We start from the raw sequence: 22,315 nt of genomic DNA, 5'->3' as shown, positions 1-22,315 counted from the left end.
TGTGGGGATGTGCAATTCCCTTCCACCCCAGCCGTGCCACGCTGTTTTCCACCTCGCAAGGAATGTGTTTGCTATACACCAGCCCACCCCTGTGCTCGGAGCAGCCCGTCCCTGCATGGCAGGGCATGTTCCTGCTCCAGGTATTTTATCTCATCCCCACAACACAGAGCCCGGTGCCAAAAAAATACCACCGTGCAGAGAGCGTTTGTGGGGATGTTAAAGCTTGTCCTGAGCCATCCAAATACAGGTGTGCCAAGGGCAGGCTCTGCTCTCCCTGTGCCAGGCAGTTCCTGAGCTGGGGCTGCCCAAAACAGGGGCTCAGCACAGGGCTGGAGGGTGTTCAGGGGCTCAGTGATGGCTCAGTCCAGTTTTCCTGGCTGTGACTTGTTCCAGTGCACCTGTGGGTCAGGCAGGAAGGATTTGTGTCTCCCAGTCCTGCTGCACTGGCTGCAGGAGTAGATCCATCCATGGCTGAGCAAGCTGCTCCCACCACCAGGACTGGGACAGAGCAAACAACAGAAACCATTTCTGGGTTTGCCTCATTTAGGTGGTCTCTGGGAAGACATAATGGGCAGAGGATCTGCCAAGGCAAACTGCAGCTCCTGCAGCTCCTCCAGCACTGCACTGGTTGTGGCCAGCTGCAGGGACCAGCTCAGTGGTGTGTCCTGGGTGTCCCAAGATCAGAACCTCCTCAATGGGGTGTCCTGGGAGTCCCAAGATCAGACCCTGCTCAGTGCTGGGGGAGCAGGAAGATGCTGTGGTCTCTGGAGGATGGTGGCTGAAAGGTACAACATGCATTTGAACCTGACAACAAGAATTAATCCTTGTTTTTGTAGGCACTTGGACTCACCCAACAAGAGAGGATGCTCGGAAACCCCTACAGAAATCCCCAAATTTTGCACTCATACCGGATGATGCTGACTACACCTTGACTCCATGGCCAGCTTGGCTTCCTGGGTGTGATCCTGCATCCCCAGCAGGGATTCTCAGGGATTCTCAGGGCTGAGCTGGAAGCGTGGGCTCCACTCACAACGTGGTGACTCTGCTCTGCCTGGCTGGAAACTCCCCCATGGCTGCAGGGACCCACTCACCCACCACAAAATGGGGTTTAACACCCTCATTTAGAGGAGCCATGGTGGCAAAACAAGGGTTATTTGGAGTGGGCTCTTCCTTGCCAGGTGTTAAAATACTGACAACTCCTGTCAAAGGATCTTTTCATGTAGACATTCCCGGGCAGCCCTCAACATGCCTGGGAACTATAACTGCTCTGGAAGAGCAGAGGTGCATTATGGCAAGTTCTTTGGTAACAAATTCTCTCATTATACCATGTTATGACATGGATAAATCTCTGTTAAATAGCAGAGTGATGCCCTGCAGGGGGAAGGCGGCCGCTCCGTGCAGACTTGCCTCTGCTGATAACCTTATCATGTCCCAACAGCTCCGGGATCGCCTTCAAAGATCCCTCCACAATAACAAACTATTCTTTTAAGGAACTCCCTGCTGATAATTCTGGGCAAGAAAAGTCCAGGCTGTGCCCTGGGCGGCCGTGCTGCTGATTCCTCTCCCTGTGGAGCTGTCCTGTGCCACATCTCCAGCTGCAGCCAGGGCTGAGAGGTCTCACAGAGCCAGGCTGCTCATGGCCACCAGGACAACCAGCATTGTGTTTTTGGGATGCCAGGAGGTTCTGCATCCCCAGCTTGGCAATGCACAACTCTTAGAGGACAGCAAAACCTGCACTGTGAAGAGTGTCCCTGAGCAGACATCTCTCTCCTCTGTTATCTGTATTTGATAATTATCAGTCCCATGCACATCTCTGCTGGGCTGTGCTGCATCACCTGAGGTCCTGGTATCTCCCAGCACAGCCATACCCTGCACAGCACCCTGCAGGGACCACAGGCACCATGTGCTGCTCAAGTGTGACATGAGGCAGTGGCAGAGCAGAGCCCAGAGATCAAAATGATGGGATTTAATCTCAAACCAGCGCTGCTGCTTGGCTCTCTGTGTGCCATGGCTGTGTTCCTGCCACCTGCATGGGGGAACCTCAGTCTGTTCACCCACATCCTTCCCATTCTGCAGGGTTTAGACAAACTGACCTCTCAGGACTGGCCACATGTGATAGTCAAAGCTCATGTCACTTGAGCTGTTGCCAACTTGCTGCCAGGCATAACAATAACATTTTGGGGCACCTGAACCCCTTCCTGGCATTTCCAGACCTCAGCTTCAGGATTCCTTTCACACCCAGGGTATATTCTGCCCTGGGCATCTCCTGTCTGTGTCTCCACACCCTTTTCTACCCTGGGGACCTCTGGTGTCTGTCTGCATGGTTACATGAGGACTCAGGTCACCTCTGTTCCTGGAAAACATTGTAGACTGTCTGTTATTGAGTATTCCTCATTTATGTTTGAGGAATACAAAAGGTTTCTGTGGCTTGTGGATGCTGGGTTGGTTGAACCAGCACAGAGCAGCAGCAGCACTGACAGTCTCCCCTGGAGCCTGTGGAAACACACAGAACCTCTGTTCCTTTGGGGTTTCCTGCAGCTTTCAGTGTTGTCCCCAATTTCTGGGCTGATACTGTGATGCCAGCTCTGTCTCTGTCCCTTCCCTGCTACTGCTGTCTGTCCAGATTACTAGGAATAAGCCAAAAAAATGGAAAAACCAAATTATTTAACTCCTAGCAGCGTATTAGCTCTAAGCTCTGTTTCCCCAAGAGCTTGGTACCACTTTGGATGCATTTGAAATGCAGTTAGCTGCTTTTTGGGTAAGATGAGACCATGCTGCACCACTGCCAGATGGAACAGGACATAAATCAGTCACCCCATGGTGCCACCAGCCACTCTGAGGCTTCGCCATGGTTTTCCTGGTGCTGCTGCCCCAAGGAAATGTTCTTGACACCACAAGATTCCACTGAGTGAATGCCCCACAATGGCTCCTGGATGTGGAGCCTCAGCATCCATCACTGCCCACCCTGAGAGAGCACCAGGAGATGGCTCCAGAGGCTGCTCAGCCCCAGGGCTGCCTCTCCATGCAGGAAATGAGCAGGGAGAGGTGATTTTCCCCATGGATGCTGACAGCCTCACACAAAAAATAACCTGAATCCTCTGCTGGAAAGCCTTCCTGGCCAAGTCCATTCGCCCAGCCGTCCCTGGGCAGCAGAACCGCTAGGAGGATGTGTCCCAACAGATTTGGAGCTGATAAAATCTTATTTATCTTCAACTGTTGACACCTAAGCGTCTAGACTTGCCTGTTGGGGAAGGCGCAGCCAAGGCCTCCTTTCCCTTTAGAAGGAAATGATTTGCTCAACAATTGCTTTTTCCACAAATCCTCCCCTCCTCCTCCTCTTCTCCTACATTCCAGCCTTCTCATTAGCTTTACTCAAGACGTGTCCAGGACTGCAGTCAATGGATCCCCAATAAAGCCACTGGCCTGGCAAGGCAGAGAGAGAAAGAAAAGCGCTGCCTCCGGCTGCTAATTTCCTTGCACTCCCCAGCAAGCAGCTGCAGAGCTGCATCCTGGGACAGGTTGGGGCAGATCTCAGGCGAGAGGTGATAATAACGTGTCTGTCATCTTCCCCAGACATGTAGCATCTTGCAAACCGCAAATACCGTTAACCGGCTCGGACGAATCTGTTACGGCAGATCCTGGAAGACGTGCCGGCGGCACAGCTAATTTTTTTCCTTTTTTTTTTTTCTCTCCCTCTCTGTCTAATTTTTTTTTAATAACTATTTTTTAATCACCGGCCTGTAAACTCCTCACTGAGCTGGAAATTCCTCCCCGAGCTACTTTGTTGCTCATTTGCTACGAGGCAGGGTTGAGTACAACTGGTGGTTGAGAGGAGAGGGGAGTGTCCATGGAGGCCTGAAGTACCTGTCCAGCACACAGGTGGGCTGAACAGGGGGATATTGCCCTGGGGATGGCTGCAAGAGGCACCCTGGTGCCCTGTGCCTCCAGTCCCTGCATCAAAGTGCTGATGGATTGGGGTGATGGCCATAGGGATGTCCCAAAACCCATCTCCCCACGTCTCCATTCTCTGTGTCACAATAATGAAGTGATGGCCATAAGTGATGCCCCAAAACCCATCTCCCCACATCTCCATTCTCTGTGCCACAATAATGATGAAATGATGGCCATAAGAAATGCCCCAAAACCCATCTCCCCATTCTCTGTGCCATAATAATGATGGATTGAAGTGATGGCCAAAAGGATGTCCCAACATTCACCTCCCTATGCCTCCAGTCCCTGCACCACAGCAGTGATGGGTTGGGGTAATGGCCATAGGGATGTCCCAAAACCCATCTCCCCATGTCTCCATTCCCTGTGCCATAATAATGATGGATTGAAGTGATGGCCACAGGGATGCCCAACATTCACCTCCCTGTGGTCCCAGCAATGCTTTGGGATGACACCAAGCCACCACCAGCTGTGCCCAGCACAGGGGGTCTCAAGACACTCAGCAGAGCCCCCTGATCACCCCAGCCACCATCAGCTCTGTCCCTACAGATCCGCCAGCCCTACAGACCGCTGAGATCTCAGGGCTCTGCAGCAGAGCAGCACAGGGAGGCTCCCTGTGCTCCAGCCTGTGTTCTTCTACCTTAATTAGCATGCCATTAGTGCTAATTAAAATTCCTTGGTTCATCCCCAAAGGACTCCTCTCCCTGTCTTCCCCAGTGAGCACATCCTTAAAATAACTTCCAGCGGGGATCTCTCTCACTCACTGCTGATCCAGCACTGGCACTCCGAGGGTTTAATCTCTCCTGCTTGGTCTGACTCCCTCTGTGTGGTGGATACTCAGATCCCCTGTCCAAGCCAAGCCCAGAGCTCCCTCCCACTCAAAAAAGGAAGCCACAAATCCAGCAAGGAGGTTGCTCACACTGCCAAGGGTGCAGGCAGCAGGCTGGGAGAAAAGGGAAGGGAAAAGGAGGCTGGGAATTGCTGCTGGGAAGGAAATGTGAAAACCAGCACAGCAAGAGCAGGATTTAGGGGGAAACCACGGGCTCTGGAGCATCCCAGGAGGGCTGTGCCATACAGGAGGGGCAGTGCCATGCAGGAGGGGCAGCCCCTCTGCCCTCTCTCAGCCGCTGCCTGGGGTGGGTACAGGCAGTGCAGGTATGCCAAGGGCACACCAGCATCCTTTCCCCCTCCCATGCAGCAGGGATCAGGGCTCCCAGCCCTCTCCCACCTCTCCTTCCCCATGGAGCAGCACTGCCAGGAAGCCATTCCCTTGACCTGTGCATACCAGACACGTTCAAGATAGTGGAACTGATAGCGGGATCGTGTTGGAACATCACACACCGAATTCCTTTGCCTTTTTTTCTTAATTCCATTGTGTCTGGAGCTCCTGGAGCCTCATCCACACCCTGAGAGAGCTGGTGGAAAGCCTCCAGTGGTTGGCTTTGTTGGGCTCTGGAGCAGACTTCGTGCTGAGGTTGCTTTCCTACTTCTGGCACACCAAAATATCAAAATATCAAAATATGGGACTCAGGGTGTCCCCAGCTGTTTCTACCAAATCATGTAAAGGCCATGGCTGTTGGACAGCAACCTTCCTGGGATATGGGAAGGTGTCAGAATTTGCAGAGGGGGTTTGTGGTACAGTGATGCTTCTGAAGAGTTTTCCCTCCTCTTCATATCTGCCTCTACTCCAAAAAGCCACAGACAGTGACCAGCAAGGGGAGAACCTGCCTCCCATCCTCCTCATTCAGTCAGGACCTGAGAAAGCATTTCAGCTCCCCTGTTCTCATGCTCCAGCTGCAAGATCTACCAAGCAAGTGGAACCAGCTCCACGCTGCCATCTCCCACTGGCTGAGCACTGGCATGCAGACTGGTTTGCTGTGGGTGACTGCTGGACAGCCATCCATGGAGCAGGAGCAGGAATTAAGGGCAGAATTCAAACAAAGCCAGCCTGTACTAGTATGGTCATGAGGATCGTGTACACTGCGGTAAGCAATGTGGTTAGAAGGGTTAGAAGAAGGGCTCAGGGGTTTAGGTAGGATGTGTTTAGGCTTTCAATGATTTGAGTAGAACCCTGCCAGGAATGGTGTTCCTATAAGGATGAGGCTGCCGATGGTGAGGCATGCAGTGGCTGTGGGTAATATCTTTTGGACTCCTCCTATTTTTCAGATGTCTTGTTCACCATTTAGGCTGTGAATGATGGAGCCTGAGCATAGGAAGAGCAAGGCTTTGGAGAATGCGTGGATTGAGATGCATTCTCCTCCTGTCCAGCCTTCCCCTCGCAGGCTCTTTGCTCCCCAAAACAGCAACAAGACAACCCCGGGTGTAGTTCTATGGATGTATCAGAGACCCCCCCTGCCTGCCTGCTCGGGGGTTTGTCCATCTCCCCCCGGCTCCAGGGTCTCCGAGTCGAGCCCCCACGTCCCTTTGCAGCTCGGCCGCGGGAAGCCAAAGACCCCATTAACACCTCCACATCTCTGGCACATGCGAACAGCGCTCCGCCGCCAAGCCGACTTGAGAAAAATCCTAATTATCCGTCAGTTACCAGCTGGCTGGCGTGGCGAGGGGCTGCGGCGAGAAACCCACGGCGCTGGGCTGCTGCGGCTGCAGCGTGTCCGGGCAGCGGAGCCGCCGGGGCCGGGCAGGATGCCGGCGTGCCCCGGCTCGCCGTGCGCAGCTCCCCGGGCTCTGCCTGCCCGAGGGGGGCTTCCAACCGCAGGGAAAAGCTTATTTTCGGCATCTGGCCGCTGCTCCCTGTGATAAGAAGGCCATTAAAAATGAAAAGGGAGGTGGGAGCAGATTGGAGGGCTTCCCGCAGGATGGGCGGGCGCGGATGCTGCTGTCCAGGGATGGGCAGAGCTCAGCCTGTGGATCTGGACACCAACGTCACCCAGAGTCATTCTGCCAGGACAGAGATGGGTAATGCCAGTCCCGAGGCTTCACCCTTCTCCATTCACCTCTTTTCTAAAATTAGAAAATCAGCATTTTGAAGAGAGAGCTGCTGATGATGTTCTGGTCTCACTGCTCACACTGTTACCCCCAAACCCCTGATGCTGTTCTGCTCCCACTCCCCACATTGTTACCCTCAGACCCCTGATGATGTTCTGCTCCCACTGCTACCCTCAGACCCCTTCCTCCTCCTCCTGCATTGAGTCAGGGGTGTCTGCTAAAGCACATCTTATCTCTGGAGAGATATGCAGACTCCTCATTTGAATCCTAGAGGAGTTGGGAGAATCCACCACATTCCTTGGTAAATTGTTCCTATGGTTAATTATCCTCACTGCTAAAAAAAAAAAAAAAATAAATCTCCTTGTTTCTAGTCTGAATTTGCCTGGCTTCAGCTTCCAAGTGCTGGATCTCATTCTGTCTTTTGCTATTAGATTAAAGAGCTGGCTGCTATCAGGAACCATCTCCTGGGCACACCAGGATCGAGCCCCCCTGCTCTTCTTGGGAGGAACTTCCATGTAGAACATTTCTGTGGTATTGCTCTACAAGGCATCTGTTCCAAACTGTTAATTTTCTTCACATTTCCCTCCCAGGCCATGTCTGTTTTGTCAATAGAGGGCTTGAAGTGTGGGCAGGAGCACCGTGTGTGGACACTGACACTGATTTGCCCAGCCCTGTACAGCGTGTATTTGTCCAGCACTCTACAGGGGCCAGCTCACCTGGCCCTTAGGAGCTCTGAGTGAGGGAGAATGGCTAATGCCACATCTCCCAGAGGGATTCAAATCAAAACCCTTCAAAACCAGGAGGCCATTGGGCTACACACCTCCATCAACCAAAACTCGTGACTATATCAAAAAACAATGCCAAAACTTTTGACAAGATGACTCACACAAACCATTTGTTTTGGCATTGCCTGCTCACCAGCTGTCCTTCCCTCTGTGGCCAGATCCTCCATGATTCAACCCCAAATTGCAGGAGACCTTCAGCTGAGAGTCCTTCCAGCGCAGCACACCCCTCTCTGCTTCAAAATGCTGCTCAGAGTGATGGCTCTGCCCAGCTTGTGGTCAGTGTTGGTGGCAATTGATCAACCACCCTGGCACAGATTATTGGGTGCAGAAAAGCTCAGAGTATCCAAAAGCCACGAGGCTGCCCCAGGAGGAACAGGCTGGGTTGGTTGTTGGTTCTTCCCCAGGGCTGCCCCAAATCAGAGCACCAGGATGGTTGGTGCTGCTGAGCTTGGTGTGGCCATCACTGTTCTGTCAAATGTCCCTTTCTGTCCCCAGCCCTGCTGACCAGACATTTCCCTTCCCTTCCAAGTGCCTGCATTCCCCAATGGCTTTTCCTTACCTTAGGTGTGTGTTCCTAGCTCGTGTGAAGGCTCATCCAGAGTTATTTTTGAGTTCACTGATAACACAGAACACATTTGTTTTGCTGAGCTCCTTTCCCCATTAAACCAGGATGAACTCTCAAGTGGGGCAGTGGCACTGCAGAGCTCACAATGAGCTGAAGGAAGGCATTGGCCTCATCTTCCAGCACTGACGGCCCCAACCAGGAGGACACCATGAGGACACCAGGAGGACAGGGAGTGACACCAGTAGGACCATTCCTCATGTGGCACCTTGGCAAGCTCAACATGCTGCACCACCCCTGGCAATCCTGCAGGAATCATTGCTGCAAATGAAACACCCCCTGTGCTCTCCAGATGCTGCCAGCCCACTGCTGCTCTCCACCAGGCTCAGCCCCAGGGCAGGTGGGCACTGGCTCTGCTGCCAACCTACTCTGGGGGATGCAGCCATGCCAGCATTGTGGCTCAGAGAGCCACACACCTCTGAGAGTCCTCACAAGTGTTGAAACCACTTCAGGCATTCAAATCCTCACTGTGGACCCTTCCCAGGACCCCTCCTTGCAGCCGTGGGTGGCTTCCAGCCCCAGCTGGTGGGTGCATCCTCCATGGATGCTCCCAGCCACCCCTGGAATGGAATAAGCCTGTTCTCTGGGCAGCTCCTGGGTCTGGCTGTTCCCCCGAGGCTGGGAGAACAGCCTGCCTGCCCTGAATCCTACAAAGGCTTGGGAAAAACAGCCACATCCTGTCCTGGTGAGCCGAGTTCCCAGTGGGACACAGCTACAGGAGAAGAGTCAGTACAGGGTGATGCGAGACAGCCTGAGCTCCCTTTAGAGCTGTGGAAAGATCCCAGGATGGTTTCCAGGAGAGGAGCCCTGCTGCACTGCCTCTGCTCCACCCCAAAACCGTCCCACTCCTAGCTGGGGACAGTGGCAAGAGAGCACTGGCCACGTTCTGGCCCCCATCCCTGCGTGCCGGGACAGCACACGCTGCATGCATGGTTTCGGTTTCCATTGGGAGCTACAGGACGGGAATAAAGGAAAGCTCCTGCGCAGCTTTACCTGCGGCTGACAGGAGTTATCCATCCCCCAGCAGGGACAGGAGCGGGCTGGAATCACATCCTGCCCGAGGATTCCGCTTTACTCATTTCCTAATGAAACGCCGCAAGGAAAGACAGTGGAAAGAAAGGAGATTTAACCATCCTTGAGAGGGCAGGGCGCTCAACCACGGCGCTGTCCCGAGTCCCCGGTCCTGTGGAGCAGCAGGGGAAGCTGCTGGACTGCACCAGCCGGCAATTCTGATTTCAAACACCCCATGGCTGCTGCTTTCTCGCTGTAGCACCCATTGGTTTCGGCAGGACACAGCCGCAGCGCTGCGGATCTGCCGGAGCCCGTCCCGTCCCGCATCCTCCCCAGCACAGCCGGGAGCATCGCATCGGCCGCTGCCCGGGGTGTCCCTGCAAGACAGCATCCGAGATGCGTTCTGTCTCCTGCAGGAGGGACTCTCTTGGCAATTAAACCCGTCACCTTCCGCAAAAAAATGTCATTATTACAGCCGGGGCTTAAACACCGCTGGGCTGCTCTGCCCGTTCCATGTCAGTGTCAAACCGCAGCCCCGGAGGGAATTCTGCTGCTCCTGAGGGGTGTCAGCCGTCCCATCCCAACCTTCCTGCTCTGCCAGTGCTGCCCGGAGGAGAAAACCCTCTGGGGCATGGTCAGCAGCTTCCTCAGAGGCACTGCGGGTTTGACACTGGGGCCACTGGCCACAAGCCCTTAAAAACACCGCGCTGAGCCAGCAGCAGGGCTGAGAATTTTTTTGCCACAAAAAGCAAAGCAGCTTTTTGTGCTCTGCCCGGCTCCTGGGTCCCTGCTCACAGATCTGTCCCGTGCCGGGCAGCAGGAGCAGCCGCGGTGCCAAATCTGCATCCCAAGCGACAGCAGGGGCTGTGCAGCCACCCCTGCAAGCATCGAAACCTGCTGCCCTTAAAATCCTTAAGACTCCCGTCCTATGCAGCCACCCCTCTGGACAGCAAAAACCTGCTGCACTTAAAATCCTTAAAATTCCCGTCCTATGCAGCCACCCCTCCGGGCATCAAAACCTGCTGCACTTAAAATCCTGCTCAGTTATTTGCTGTGACTTGGAGGGATTAAGTTACTCCTCTAATCCAGGATGGAGAAGGACTGTAAATGACATTTTACGACACAGCTGTAAATGGCATTCACAGCACAGCTGGGGACGGACACGAGCAAAGGTCCCTCTCGCCCACGGCCTCACTACTGACAGCACCCGCTGGCAAATACCCTTGGAAACACCGTGAGAGCAAGGCAGGTATTTCCCCAGGACGGAGAATATTTACTCAAATTTAGGAAATCGCCAGGAGATAAGTGACATCCCAGCTGTGCTTCACTCCCCTTTGGGAGAAATACCCTGGGAAGCGCTGTGAGAACAAGGCAGGTACTTCCCCAGGATGGAGAACATTTACCCAAATTTAGGAAATCGCCAGGAGAGAAGTGACATCCCAGCTGTCCTTCACAACCCTTTGGGAGAAACACCCTGGAAAGCAAGCAGGGATGTTTCCAGCTATTTCCCTTCCCAGGGTCACCACCTGTGCCCACGAAGTCACCATCAGTGGTGGCTCCATCCCGTGTCACCTCCCCATGCCACCACCCTGAGTGCAATGAGGACGCGCTCGGCCGCGCTGAGCATCTCCCCAAACCAATGCAGAAAACCCAAAACTCACAGTCCAGGTGGCCGATTTGGCGGTGCTGGATTGCTGGAAGGTCACCTCGAAGTGGTGGGGACCGGGGTAGTCGGTGTTGGAGGGGATGACGGGCGCCGGGGACATGGCCTCGAAGGTAGAGCTGGGCTGCGAGTAGGGCGAGTGCGTTGGGACATTGGAGGTGTGCTCGGAGCTGTAGGGGCTGGTGGAGGCTGCTCTGCTGCCGATGCTCTGATCCATGCTGTTGTTGAGCAAATTGAACTGGGACTGGAGGAAGGGAAAAAGGGGAGGAGGGAAACAAAAAAAAGAAAACACCAGCCAGTTTAGAGACGGGGAAACCTCAGGCACCTTTCTGCAGGGCTGGGGTGTCCTGTTACAGCCTCCTTAAAGGGCCAGCATTGCGGGAGGGGAGGCAAAGGAGCTGGTCTGGGTGGCTCGGGTTTTCTGACAGGTCGCCGCTTGTGTGAGGGATGAAATCCTTGTGCTACAATCACTCCCCTCGAGCTGCTCCATCCGTGCTGAAGGCAGCGAGGTGCCCCAATCCCGGATTTCTGGAGCACCGGCCTTGGGAAAGCCACGTTTATGGCAGCGATGAGAGGGCAGGGATGTGGTGGGGTTTGCTCAGGTGTAGGAAATGTTCAGCTGAAGGTGAGGAGTGACACCCAACCCTCTGTCCCTTCCAGCAGCCAGAGTGCCACAGCTCAGTGAAGCCACCCTCAAGGTGAGCAGCAATCCCTGGCCATGACATCGCTCCATCGCCACAGCCATTCCCCATTTTCCACCTTCTTTTCCAGCCTGTCCCTGGTGTGTTCACTGGTCAGGACACACACACAGCCCCACACCACTCCCCAGCAGTGGTTTGTAGCCGTTTTCCAGCAGGATGGCTGCTCCCGGCTCTAATTTGGGCTAAACCTCAAACCTACAAAGCAGGAGGCTGCGATGCAAAGCGCTGCAGCAAGGTCACAGGGCAAATGGACACACTTAGGCAGGTCCTGGCTCTTATTCCAGACCTGTTGTACCAAATAATGACTTTTTACAATTTTTTCCGTATTCCTCTTCTGATCAATTACTGTCAGATTCTTCCAATAAGAGCTGGCAGCTCCTTTACCCAAGGCACAGCCCAAGCACAGTGACATTCCCAAGAGCCCTGCAGCTAAAAAATCTTAGTATTTCCTTAGAAAATCAGACTCAAATACAACTGTTTCCCAGATGAAGTGGGATGGGTTTTTCCCCCAGAAGTCTGCAATTCCCACGTTTTTTCCCCCGTAAATCTGCAATTCCTGGATTGCTCTCACCCTGCAGCCCCAGAGGCAGTGCTGGTGACCATGCACAGTGTCGGGTGCATTGCCATGTGTCACACCAGCATTTCAGCAGGGACACAGCACCCATGGACTGCCCTCATCCCTGTCCCCAGCACCCTCTGGAGCAGCCCAAGAGCTGTGGAAGCAGCCGTGGGCACAGCCAGCAGGCTCAGCCTTCTCCAAAGGGCTGCAAGGCTCACGGCTCAGGAATCAGGAAAACGTGTTTTAACTTGGGATCCCAACCTCACCCAACCCTCTCCAGTGTGGAATGGTTTTAAAGGCAATCATCCTTCTCCAGGGAAGTTCTCCTGTTGCCTGCATCTCTCACAAGGTCGTTGGAGCCTGTGACTAAGTGGAGGAATGCTGAACAAGATCTGGCTTGCTTTTACGCATCCAGCCATTTTCTCCCCTAAAATATGCGCCTAAATCCCTCTATTCCTCCTCACAGCTCTATAAATAGCCCAGCCAAAGACAAGCCAAGCTCTTCTTAATCCAGGCTTCACCTGGAGGAAAAACTTATGAGAAACTCTGGCAAAAAAGGCACATTAGGAAAGCTTTTGCCATCCAACTGGGAAATGGAGCTGCTGCAGAGACACTGAGGTGACACAGGAAAAGCTGAGGGATCAACCAGGAGAACAGCAGCAAGGGAAAAGGGATTGCTGCTGGACGGGGCAGCATCCAGGAGTATCAGGATGATACTCAGCTGATCCAGGAGTATCAGGGCTGAGCTGTTTTTGCTCCCATGCTCAGAGACAGGAGCGTTCATGTGGCTGTGAATGGGCAGGTGAATGGGGACCCACCACAGAATGGAGCATCCCGAGCTCTGGGTGGGAGAAAAGAAGCTCAGGAAGAATGGTGAGATGTGAGACCCAGGGTGGCACCTCTGACAGGGTGGGCTGCCTTAGCACAAAGCAAAATCAGCACCCTGAGTGCCCCCAGACTTTGGGAATCTGCTGGTGGAGAGACCCAGAGTCAGGTGTGCAGGCAAAACCCCAGACTTGCTGCTCAAAATTGATGCAAAACCACAGACTTGCTGCCCAAAATCAATGAAATTGTGGAAACATTCCCCTAAAAGACACAATGAAGGCAGGAGTGTTTGTGTGTGTGTGTGTGTGTGTGTGTGTGTGTGTGTGTGTGTGTAAATATGTACATACACACACAGGGATAATTATTCACACAACTGCAGCAACGACCTCCCATGGAACAGCCCCAACAATGGGACACACAGGCTTGGTACCAACACACTTAAGGTAAAATCAGGAATTAAAGAGATTTCCTTATATCTCCAGCTCCCTCTGTGCCTGTGCTGGACGGTTCTGAATCCCAGGGACAGACACAAACCCTTTTCCCTAAGGAAACAAGCTCAGTGCTTGAGCACAGGGCTGGAAATGCATTACCTGCAGCACAGGTACAGCTTCACCTGCCCTGCCCTCCCAGGGATTTCCACCAGGGGAAGGAAACCTGCCTGGGGAGGGAGGTGAGCAGTGTGGGCTCAGCTGGGATGACAATGTGGTGCTGGAGGTGTCCAGAACCTCCAGATCTCCTTGGACGCTTCCAGCACCTCCAGATGCTGCTTGCATGGACACTCAGGCTGACCTGTACACACAGAGCTAAGGGACACTGCACCCCCTGCACTTGAGCTTTAAATCCCACCTTGAGTGTGATTTATGGATGGATGCTCTGGCTGACCTGTACACACAGAGCTAAGGGACCCTGAACATTCAGCACGTGAGGTTTAAATCTCACCTTGGGCTCTGCAAGAGGCAGATGGGGCAAAGCAAGAGGAGCAGTGAGTGCCTGCCGAGGCTGCAGCATCCTGCACCAACACTGCACTGGAGCAGCTCCAGCTCCTCCAGCAGCTGCAGGACAGGGACAAGAGTGCACTGGGACATCCCCTGGAGCATCCAGCACCCAGGCAGAGCCAGATCAGGTAAAGTGAAGGATGACTCAAAGCAGAGCATCAAAGCAAAGCAAGCAGCACCTACCGTGGTGAAATGCTGCATCGGGTCGCTGATGTAGAGCATTTTAGTTGTCTTGGGGCTCACGGAGCGCGGGGCAGGGTCCTGCCACGGGACTCATGGGGTCGGGCTGGCTGCCGGGCAGGGACGGGAGGCGGGAGGAGAGGGAGGAGAGCGGGAGCGGGGCAGCGCCAGGGATGCTGCGCCGGCCGCCCGTCCGTGTGCCGCCGTCTGTTGGCTTTTTTTGTGCTTTTTTCATCTCCCTTAGTTCTGTCAACTCGCTGCATCCAACAACAAAACGGGGCCCACCCCTTCTGTCCCTCATGACTATTCATTAAAGCACAGGGCAGGCCCCAGCTTGCCCAGTGATGGACTGGGCGATACCAACCATTGCCGCTGCAGGGAGAGCAGGGGTCCAGCTCCACCACCAAACCTGCCTGGATCCCGCTCCCCAAAGCTCCCCAAAGCTTCCTCCAGCCACACGGGGATGGAGACCTGCTGGGCTGGCAGCTGGCACCAGCACAATGAGGTGCCCACCCTGGCTCTGAGCAGGCAGAGAGCTCCGTGTGTGTGGGAGATGTGGATTGTGGATGGATGGATGGATGAATGGATGGATGATGGATGGAGGGATGGATGGATGGAGGGATGGATGGTGCAGCTGTCACCAGCACAATGAGGTGCCCACCCTGGCACTGAGCAGGCAGGGCTCTCTCTACGAGAGCTCCGTGTCTGGGAGATGTGGAGCTGTCTTTGGATGGATGGATGGATGCATGGATGGATGGATGGATGGATATGGATGGATATGGATGGATATGGATGGATATGGATGGATGATGGATGGATGATGGATGGATGATGGATGATAGATGGATGATAGATGGATGATAGATGGATGGATGGATGGATGGATGGATGGATATGGATGGATATGGATGGATATGGATGGATATGGATGGACATCTAAAGAGACAGACAGCAATAGTTAGGGATAGATGCCTGACAGAGCACTGGGGTGACAGTCATGTCTCAGTGCCATCGAGCACAAGCAGCAGATGTGTGCCAAGAGCAGTGGGAATCAGCATGGACAGAGTGGTCCCTCCCCTCTCTTGCCTTCCCCTCCAGCTGTTGGCATCCCATTACCAGAGCCCTTCTGGTCCAGAGCCCTTCTTGTCGCTCACCCCAGGCTGCCCCGGCCCCGCCGGGCTCAGCTTTGCTGACAGCAGCAGCGAGGGGAAAGGCGATGCTCGCTCAGCGAGGGGCACAGGCACAATTAGCAGCACTCTGCCCTGCTCCTGCCCGCTGAGAAGGGCCGGGGAAGGGAGGGAAAGCGAGCGGAAAGCGAGGGAAAAGGCGCTGGGGGAGGGGAGGCAAGCTGTTGGAGAGGGAAACAGTGACTTTCTGGAGGGAAACAGCAATTTCCCGGAGGGAAACAGAGATTTTCCGGAGGGAAACAGAGATTTTCTGGAGGGAAACAGAGACTTTCTGGAGGGAAACAGAGACCTTACGGAGGGAAACAGCAATTTTCCAGAGGGAGATGCAGCCGGGAGCCGGGGCAGCCTCAGGGATGCTCCCGAGCATCACTGAACACGCCCAAGTGGCCGGGATGTCTTGCACTGCCCTGATGCTTTTCCGAGACTTTGTCTCAGATAGAAGCAAAGGTTTCTGGCAGGAAAGGCAGCGGCAGGGACCTGCGGCTGTGCTGGGAGCACGGAGTGTCGCTCCAGCAGCTCTGCCTCCTCAGCAGCTCACAATGGCTTTTGTCCCAGAGTGAATGACACTTTGCTGCTATGCTGGTACTCACCTAGAGCTCGTGCCCCGCTGCTGCCTGCACTGATGTCATCCAACATAAATAGTCGGTTTTACTGACCCTTGTGCCATTGATTAACCCTGCCCCAGTAAGGCTGGTTTCTCCCCCAGAACCCCCAGCCCATCCCTGCAGGGAATTCAAGGATGTGCCCAGCTCAAGTGCAATCCCTGCTATGTGATTACACTCACCATCACCGAGTCAGTCATGCCTCTCATCTGGAACACGTCCATGGTGACCTCTGTGCTGTTGGAGACCTCATTGCTGCTGCTGGGGTTGGCTGGAGGCAGGTCGAAGTAGGTGCTGTCTGGTTCCCTGGGCAGGAGGTGAGGGCACTGTCATCCCCCAGCTCTCCAGCACAGCCTGTGCCACCACCACCACCCCCAGAAACTCACAGTCCCCTCAAACCTTGTCCCTTTCCCAAACCTCGTCCCTTTCCCAAATCTCGACCCTTTCCCAAACCTCGTCCCTTTCCCAAACCTTGTCCCTTCCCCAAACCTCGTCCCTTTCCCACACCTCATCCCTTCCCCAAATCTTGTCTCTTTCCCAAACCTTGTCCCTTCCCCAAACCTCGTCCCTTTCCCAACTTCTTCCTCCATCCTCTGCTTTAATTTCCACCTGGCAGAGCTGTAGATGCAGGAAATTCTGCACCCACCCAGCTACTCCAGCATATCTGTCACCTTGGGATGCCTTTACGTGAGAGGACCAAGGAAGGAAGATTAAATGAAGCACAATCCTTCTCCCTTGCTGGATTAGAGCATGAGGCTCAAAGGCCAGAAGGCTTGCAAACATCTTGGTGAGGCTGGGAGATGTTTAATTTTGGAATTCAGGGTTCCAGCTTGAGGGGAGCTCTGCTCTGGCCCTGAAGCATTGCTACCCATGGGACAGACGTGGCAAATGGAATGCCATGAGCAGAAAATCTGAAACCAGGGAGCCAAATTTGCCAGGTGGAAAAGAGGTTTGTGGAAAGCAGAGGATGCAAAAGGAAATTTGTCTTTGTCACAGAGCCAAAACTGCCTCTGAACGCCCCCATGGGGAATGAGCACACCCCACTCACAGCGAGCTCCAGAGGTGCTCGAACGTGGGGCCTTCATCAGCTGGGGACGGCTGGGACATCTTCAGAGCAGGTGAGTCTGACAGAGGATAGATCACCCTGGGGGAAAGGAAAGAGCAGGGTTAGTGCTGCCAGAGTGCCATTCTGTGCAGGGGTGTGCCATTCAGTGCTGTGCCATTCAGTGCTGTACTGTGCTGGGTTGTGCCATTCGGTGCTGTGCCATTCTGTGCTGTGCCATTCTGTGCTGGGCTGTGCCATTCTGTGCTGGGCTGGACTATCCTGTGCTATTCTGTGCCATTCTGTGCTATGTAGTGCTGTGCTGTGCCATGCTGTGCTGTGCCATCTCACTCCAGCAAAGCAGCTCTCCAAGGAATCCCTTAATCCCAACTCCCTCCCAGCAGCACAGCAGGGACCAGAGACCCCTGGAGCCCATGGCAGGGGACACACAGGTCAGGGACCCCAGGGTCCCTTTGGGGGACACACAAGACCAGAGACCCCAGAACCACTGAGGGGACACTCAGGACCAGAGAGCCCCAGAGGTCATCGGGAAGGACACACAGGACCAGAACCCTCCAGAGCCCAACATGGGGGACACTCAGGACCAGAGCCCCTCAGAATCATCTGGGGGGACACAGGACCAGATTCCTCCAGAACCATCATGGGGACACTCAGAACCAGAACCCTCCAGAGCCCAGTGTGGGAGACACCCAGGATCAGAGACCCCCAGGGGCCATTTTGGGGACACACAGAACCAGAAACTCTCAGAACCATCGTGAAGGACACCCAGGACTATATTCCCCCAGAACCATCATGAGGACACCCAGGGCCAGAGACCCACAGGGGCCATTTTGGGGGACACTCAGAACCAGAGCCCCCCAGAGCCCATCCTGAGTGACCACAGCACTGGCCATGGTGGGGGACGGTGCCCACAGCCCAGCAGGCAGGGACGAGCCAAGCTCAGTGAAATGAACCTGTTTTTCACCCAACCCCTCCTGGCTGCTGCTGCACAGTCATAACCAGAACCAGAACCATAACATAACGCTCAGCCCAGGCCAATCCCCTTGTCCCTGCAGGAGGATTCCTGGAGCAAAGCAGCCCAGCCCAGCTCTCCCCATGTGCCCAGAGCCTCTCAGCGCCAGCAGCTGCAGCCGGAAGTTTCTCGGAGCCATCTTGAGCCTCATGCTGCCTTCCCCTCTGGGCAACCATCATCCTCCTCCCTCAGCCTCTCCCTGCAGGCAGCAGCACCTCTCCCCTGCCCTGTGTGACACCCCCAGGCACGGCTGGCTGTCCCTTTTCCCCTTTGCTGGTGTTAGCATCCCATCTCATGGCGAAAACCTGACACTTCCTGTGCTTTGGGCGGGAGATGCTGAGGGCAGGGCTGAGAAAGGGGATGCTCCATTGCAGGGCAGCTGATCCCTGAGCCAGGGATGTTCCTGAGCCAGGGATGCTCCTGGGGGTGCAGGGCAGCTGCTCCCTAATCCAGGGATGCTCCAGTGCAGGGCAGCAGCTCCAGGGATGTTCCTGAAGGTGCAGCCAGGCATGCTGTCTAATCCAGGGGTGATGGAGCGCAGGTCAGCTGCTTTCTGATCCAGGGATGCTCCCTGAGCCAAGGATACTCAGGTGGGGCCCCTGGGACTCAGCTGGGAACTGTCTGGATGCAGGGGAGGGAGTTAAAATGAAAGCAGCAAAGTTTTCCCCGTCAGTTTCGACAAAGCACAGCATCCACAGCTGCCCTGCCTGGAGGAATTCCCAGGCACACGGGGGCACAGGAGGGCACAGGAGGGCACAAAAGGGCTCATTCCTCACGCCTGCCATGTCAGAGACAGCCAAAAGCAGAGCCTGATGTCCTCCCATCCCTCCTCACCCCACGTGTGACACACACACAGAGAAACGAAAGGAGCCACGAGCAGCTCAGAGAGAAGCCCAGAACAGATGATAAAAGTGACAGAACAGCACTGCTGGCACTCTTACCCCTCTTCCATGCTGCTTTCCCTGCCCAGAGCAGCTGCAGGAAGCAGCCAGGCCTTTTCCTCCCGAGGAGAAAGCACCTCTGCACCGCCCCGGCTGTGTGGTCATCAGGGTGACACCAGCTCCAACCACGTGGCTGCTCTCGTTCTCAGAAGGGAACAAATCTGACTATTTTAAGGGCGTTTCAGAAGTTCCCTTTCACTCTTTGTGGCTGAGCAAAGCCACGCCAGCTTCTTCTGGTGTCTGAGCTCTGAGCTGAGGGGTACAAGGGGAAGTTGGGGTGGTGGGTGCTGTTAAAGCACATCCCTGCTGCTCTGATTGAGATGGTGTTCACAGGAGTCTGAGGATGAGGGAAGAGGCGAGGATCTGACTTTGTTTCAGAAGGCTTGATTTATTATTTTATGATATATATTATATTAAAACTATACTAAAAGAATAGAAGAAAGGATTTCATCAGAAAGCTAGCTAAGAATAGAATAAAAAAGAATAATAACAAAAGCTTCTGTCTCAGTCTCTTTGCCTGAGCCAGCTGGGCTGTGATTAGCTATTAATTAGAAACATCTAACATAGACTAATCACAAATCCACCTGTTGCATTCCACAGCAACAGATAATCATTGTTTACATTCTGTTCCTGAGGCCTCTCAGCTTCTCAGGAGGGAAAATCCTAAGGAAAACATTTTTCATAAAAGGTGTCTGTGACACACCGATCCCTGCTCATCACCTCTGCAGCAAAAGTGACAGCCCAGCACCAAGCACCTGGCTTGGTAAAGAATTTGCCAACCAATTTACGTACAAATAGTGTTCCCCAAAGTTTTTCAGGGATTGCTGGAGGCTTTCACATTTGGGAAGCTGGGAAAGCATTGTGATGTTTTATGAAAGACATCTTTTATGAAAAATCCTTTCCTTAGGATTTTTCCTCCTGAGAAGCTGAGAAGCCTCAGGAACAAAATGTAAACAATGGTTATCTGCTGCTGTGGAATGCAACAGGTGCATCTGTGATTGGTCTCATGTGGTTGTTTCTAATTAATGGCCAATCACAGCCCAGCTGGCTCGGACAGAGAGTCTGAGCCACAAACCTTTGTTATGATTCTTTGTTTTTCTATTCTTAGGTTTCTGATGAAATCCTTTCTTCTATTCTTTTAGTATAGTTTTAATGTAATATATATGATAAAATAATAAACCAAGCCTTCTGAAACATGGAGTCAGATCCTCATCTCTTCCCTCATCTTGAGATCCCTGTGAACACCGTCACACCCTCCCACCTTGGTGAGGCAATGGGGGATGCTTGGCATGGCTGGCACAGCTCAGGAGGGACCTGCACTGGATTTATTGCAGGTTTCTAAGGGTAAAAAAAGACCAAAAAGTGCAAACCAGAGGGTGGTGCTGAGATCCAGGGTTGCAATGGGATTTGCCGGCGTTCAGCCATGCTCCAGCATTCTCTGGGTTGCTGCTTCCCTCTGTTGCTTGTCAGGGCATTGCAGGGAGGCTGCACACGGGAAAAGAACCCAGCAGCAGGGAGAGAAAACCTGCCAGAGGTGATGTCCCACCTGTGAGCCCCGTGGGACCCGGCTCAGCCCCGGGATGCTTCTATTTTATTTCTTATGTGACCTCTGTGGCCACCTTGGGGATGCGGGACTGGCTCCGCTTCCCTCTGCCCACGGAGCTTTCCTGTGAACAGCCACTGAAATAATGCCCAAAGATTAGCGTGGAAATGCTCCACATACTCAGTGTTTCATGGTGGTGTGGAAAAACCAGCCCCAAAGACAAAGGGAGAAGGAAAAGCACAGACCAAAGTTCCTACAACCACCCAATATTGGAGAACAACTCCCTGAAGAAGCAGAGCAGATGAACCTGAGCCCATCCAACTGTGCCACACTCACGTGTTGTGACCACAGAGGTCACATAATAAGTAAATTGGAAATTCTAATAAATATTAGGATGATTAATAAGGTCTAACAGATATTTGGAATGATCCCTGGAGAAGCAGAGATGAACCTCAGCCCACCCAACCGTGCCTCACTCACATGTTGTGACCACAGAGGTCACATAATAAATAAAATAGAAATACTAATAAATATTACAATGATTAATAAGGTCTAATAGATTTTTTGAATGATTTGGAAAGATCCCTGGAGAAGCAGAGATGAACCTCAGCCCTTCCAGCTGTGCCTCACTCATGTGTTGTGGCCACAGAGGTCCCAAAATAAATAAAATAGAAATTCTAATAAATATTAGAATGATTAATAAGGTCTAATAGATTATTGGGATGATTATAAACTCAATTTTTTTCATCACAATGAGAACAATGAAGGGCACTGTGGGCTCTCAGCCCTGCTGGGAGCTGGCTGGATTTGCCCACTGAGTTTCTGCACTCTCTGGAAGGAGCATCTTTGAGCTCACTATCCAATTCATGGCTCAGATTCAGCACCAGGAGCATCTTTGGCTCACTATCCAATTCAGGGCTCAGATTTAGCACCAGAAATGCTCAGAATTTGTTATTCACTGCTATTTCGCCACTCCAACAGCCCAGAAGGAAACATGACAACCTGAAAGGGAGATAAATGCACAAACTCAATCTAACAGGGCTACAACTAATTCCTAAGGACCCTTTGGGAGAGCAGAAATCCTCAGAGCTGTTTCCACCTCTCACACAGAGCTGCTCCATGACTTGGGATCTGACCCATCAGGCTCATCCAGCCCAGAGAAAACAATTTAATATCTGAAAAATGCTGCCAGTCCCACAGTGCCACCACTGCCCTGTGCTACCATTCATTCGTCCCAGACTGCTAAATTCAAAATGAGCTTTTTGAAAGCAATGGAGAGCCAGGGAGCTTTCCTGCAGCACACTTTGAATCTCAGCACCCTTCCATGGGCTCCAGCAGCTTATCAACAATTTTTTCCCAAGGAAAAGAGAGAGAAATCCTCTCTCTTGAGATGGGGCAGGAGGCTGAGGCTGCTGATCCCCCTCCATCCCTGACATCCCTGCATCCCACCAGCATCCAGCCCCTCCACTGCTTCTCCCATTCAAGGCTCCTCCAAAAGTGCCCTCCAGAGTTAAACCACTTGGAAGCAAACTTTCCAAGAAAGTTTTCCATAAAAGCACCAGTCCAGTCGGTATCTGGAGTTTTTCCCCTTAAAAGATCCAAGCATGGCTTGCTTTTCACTTTCCAGAATAGTTTTTTTAAAGCACCAGTCCAGTTGGTATCTGGAGGTTCCCCCCTTAAAAGACACAAGCATGGCTTGCTTTTCACTTTCCAAAATAGTTTTTTCCATAAA

General features: G+C 53.2%; 1 protein-coding gene across 4 annotated transcripts in view; it reads right to left on the bottom strand.

The window, feature by feature from the left end:
• Nucleotides 1-22,315, bottom strand: part of TP73 (tumor protein p73) — a 32,554-nt gene that overhangs the window by 9,870 nt on the left and 369 nt on the right. The window contains exons 1-4 of one of the 4 annotated variants that reach the window (XM_014271078.3): nucleotides 19,041-19,411; nucleotides 17,073-17,168; nucleotides 16,207-16,330; nucleotides 10,974-11,219 (exon numbers count right to left, since the gene is read on the bottom strand). In XM_014271078.3, the coding sequence (XP_014126553.2) occupies nucleotides 10,974-11,219; nucleotides 16,207-16,330; nucleotides 17,073-17,168; nucleotides 19,041-19,051 (477 nt within the window). In that variant the 5' untranslated portion in view covers nucleotides 19,052-19,411. Of the gene's footprint in view, nucleotides 1-10,973; nucleotides 11,220-14,238; nucleotides 14,627-16,206; nucleotides 16,331-17,072; nucleotides 17,169-19,040; nucleotides 19,412-22,315 lie in introns of those variants that run through there. The other 3 variants (XM_014271080.3, XM_014271079.3, XM_005492628.4) reach the window with 3 other exon arrangements.

Source organism: Zonotrichia albicollis, chromosome 25, assembly GCF_047830755.1.
Source record: "Zonotrichia albicollis isolate bZonAlb1 chromosome 25, bZonAlb1.hap1, whole genome shotgun sequence".
NCBI classification, from domain to species: Eukaryota; Metazoa; Chordata; class Aves; order Passeriformes; family Passerellidae; genus Zonotrichia; species Zonotrichia albicollis.
The sequence above is the reverse complement of the archived record's forward strand: the minus strand, read 5'-3'. Positions and strand labels throughout refer to the sequence as shown.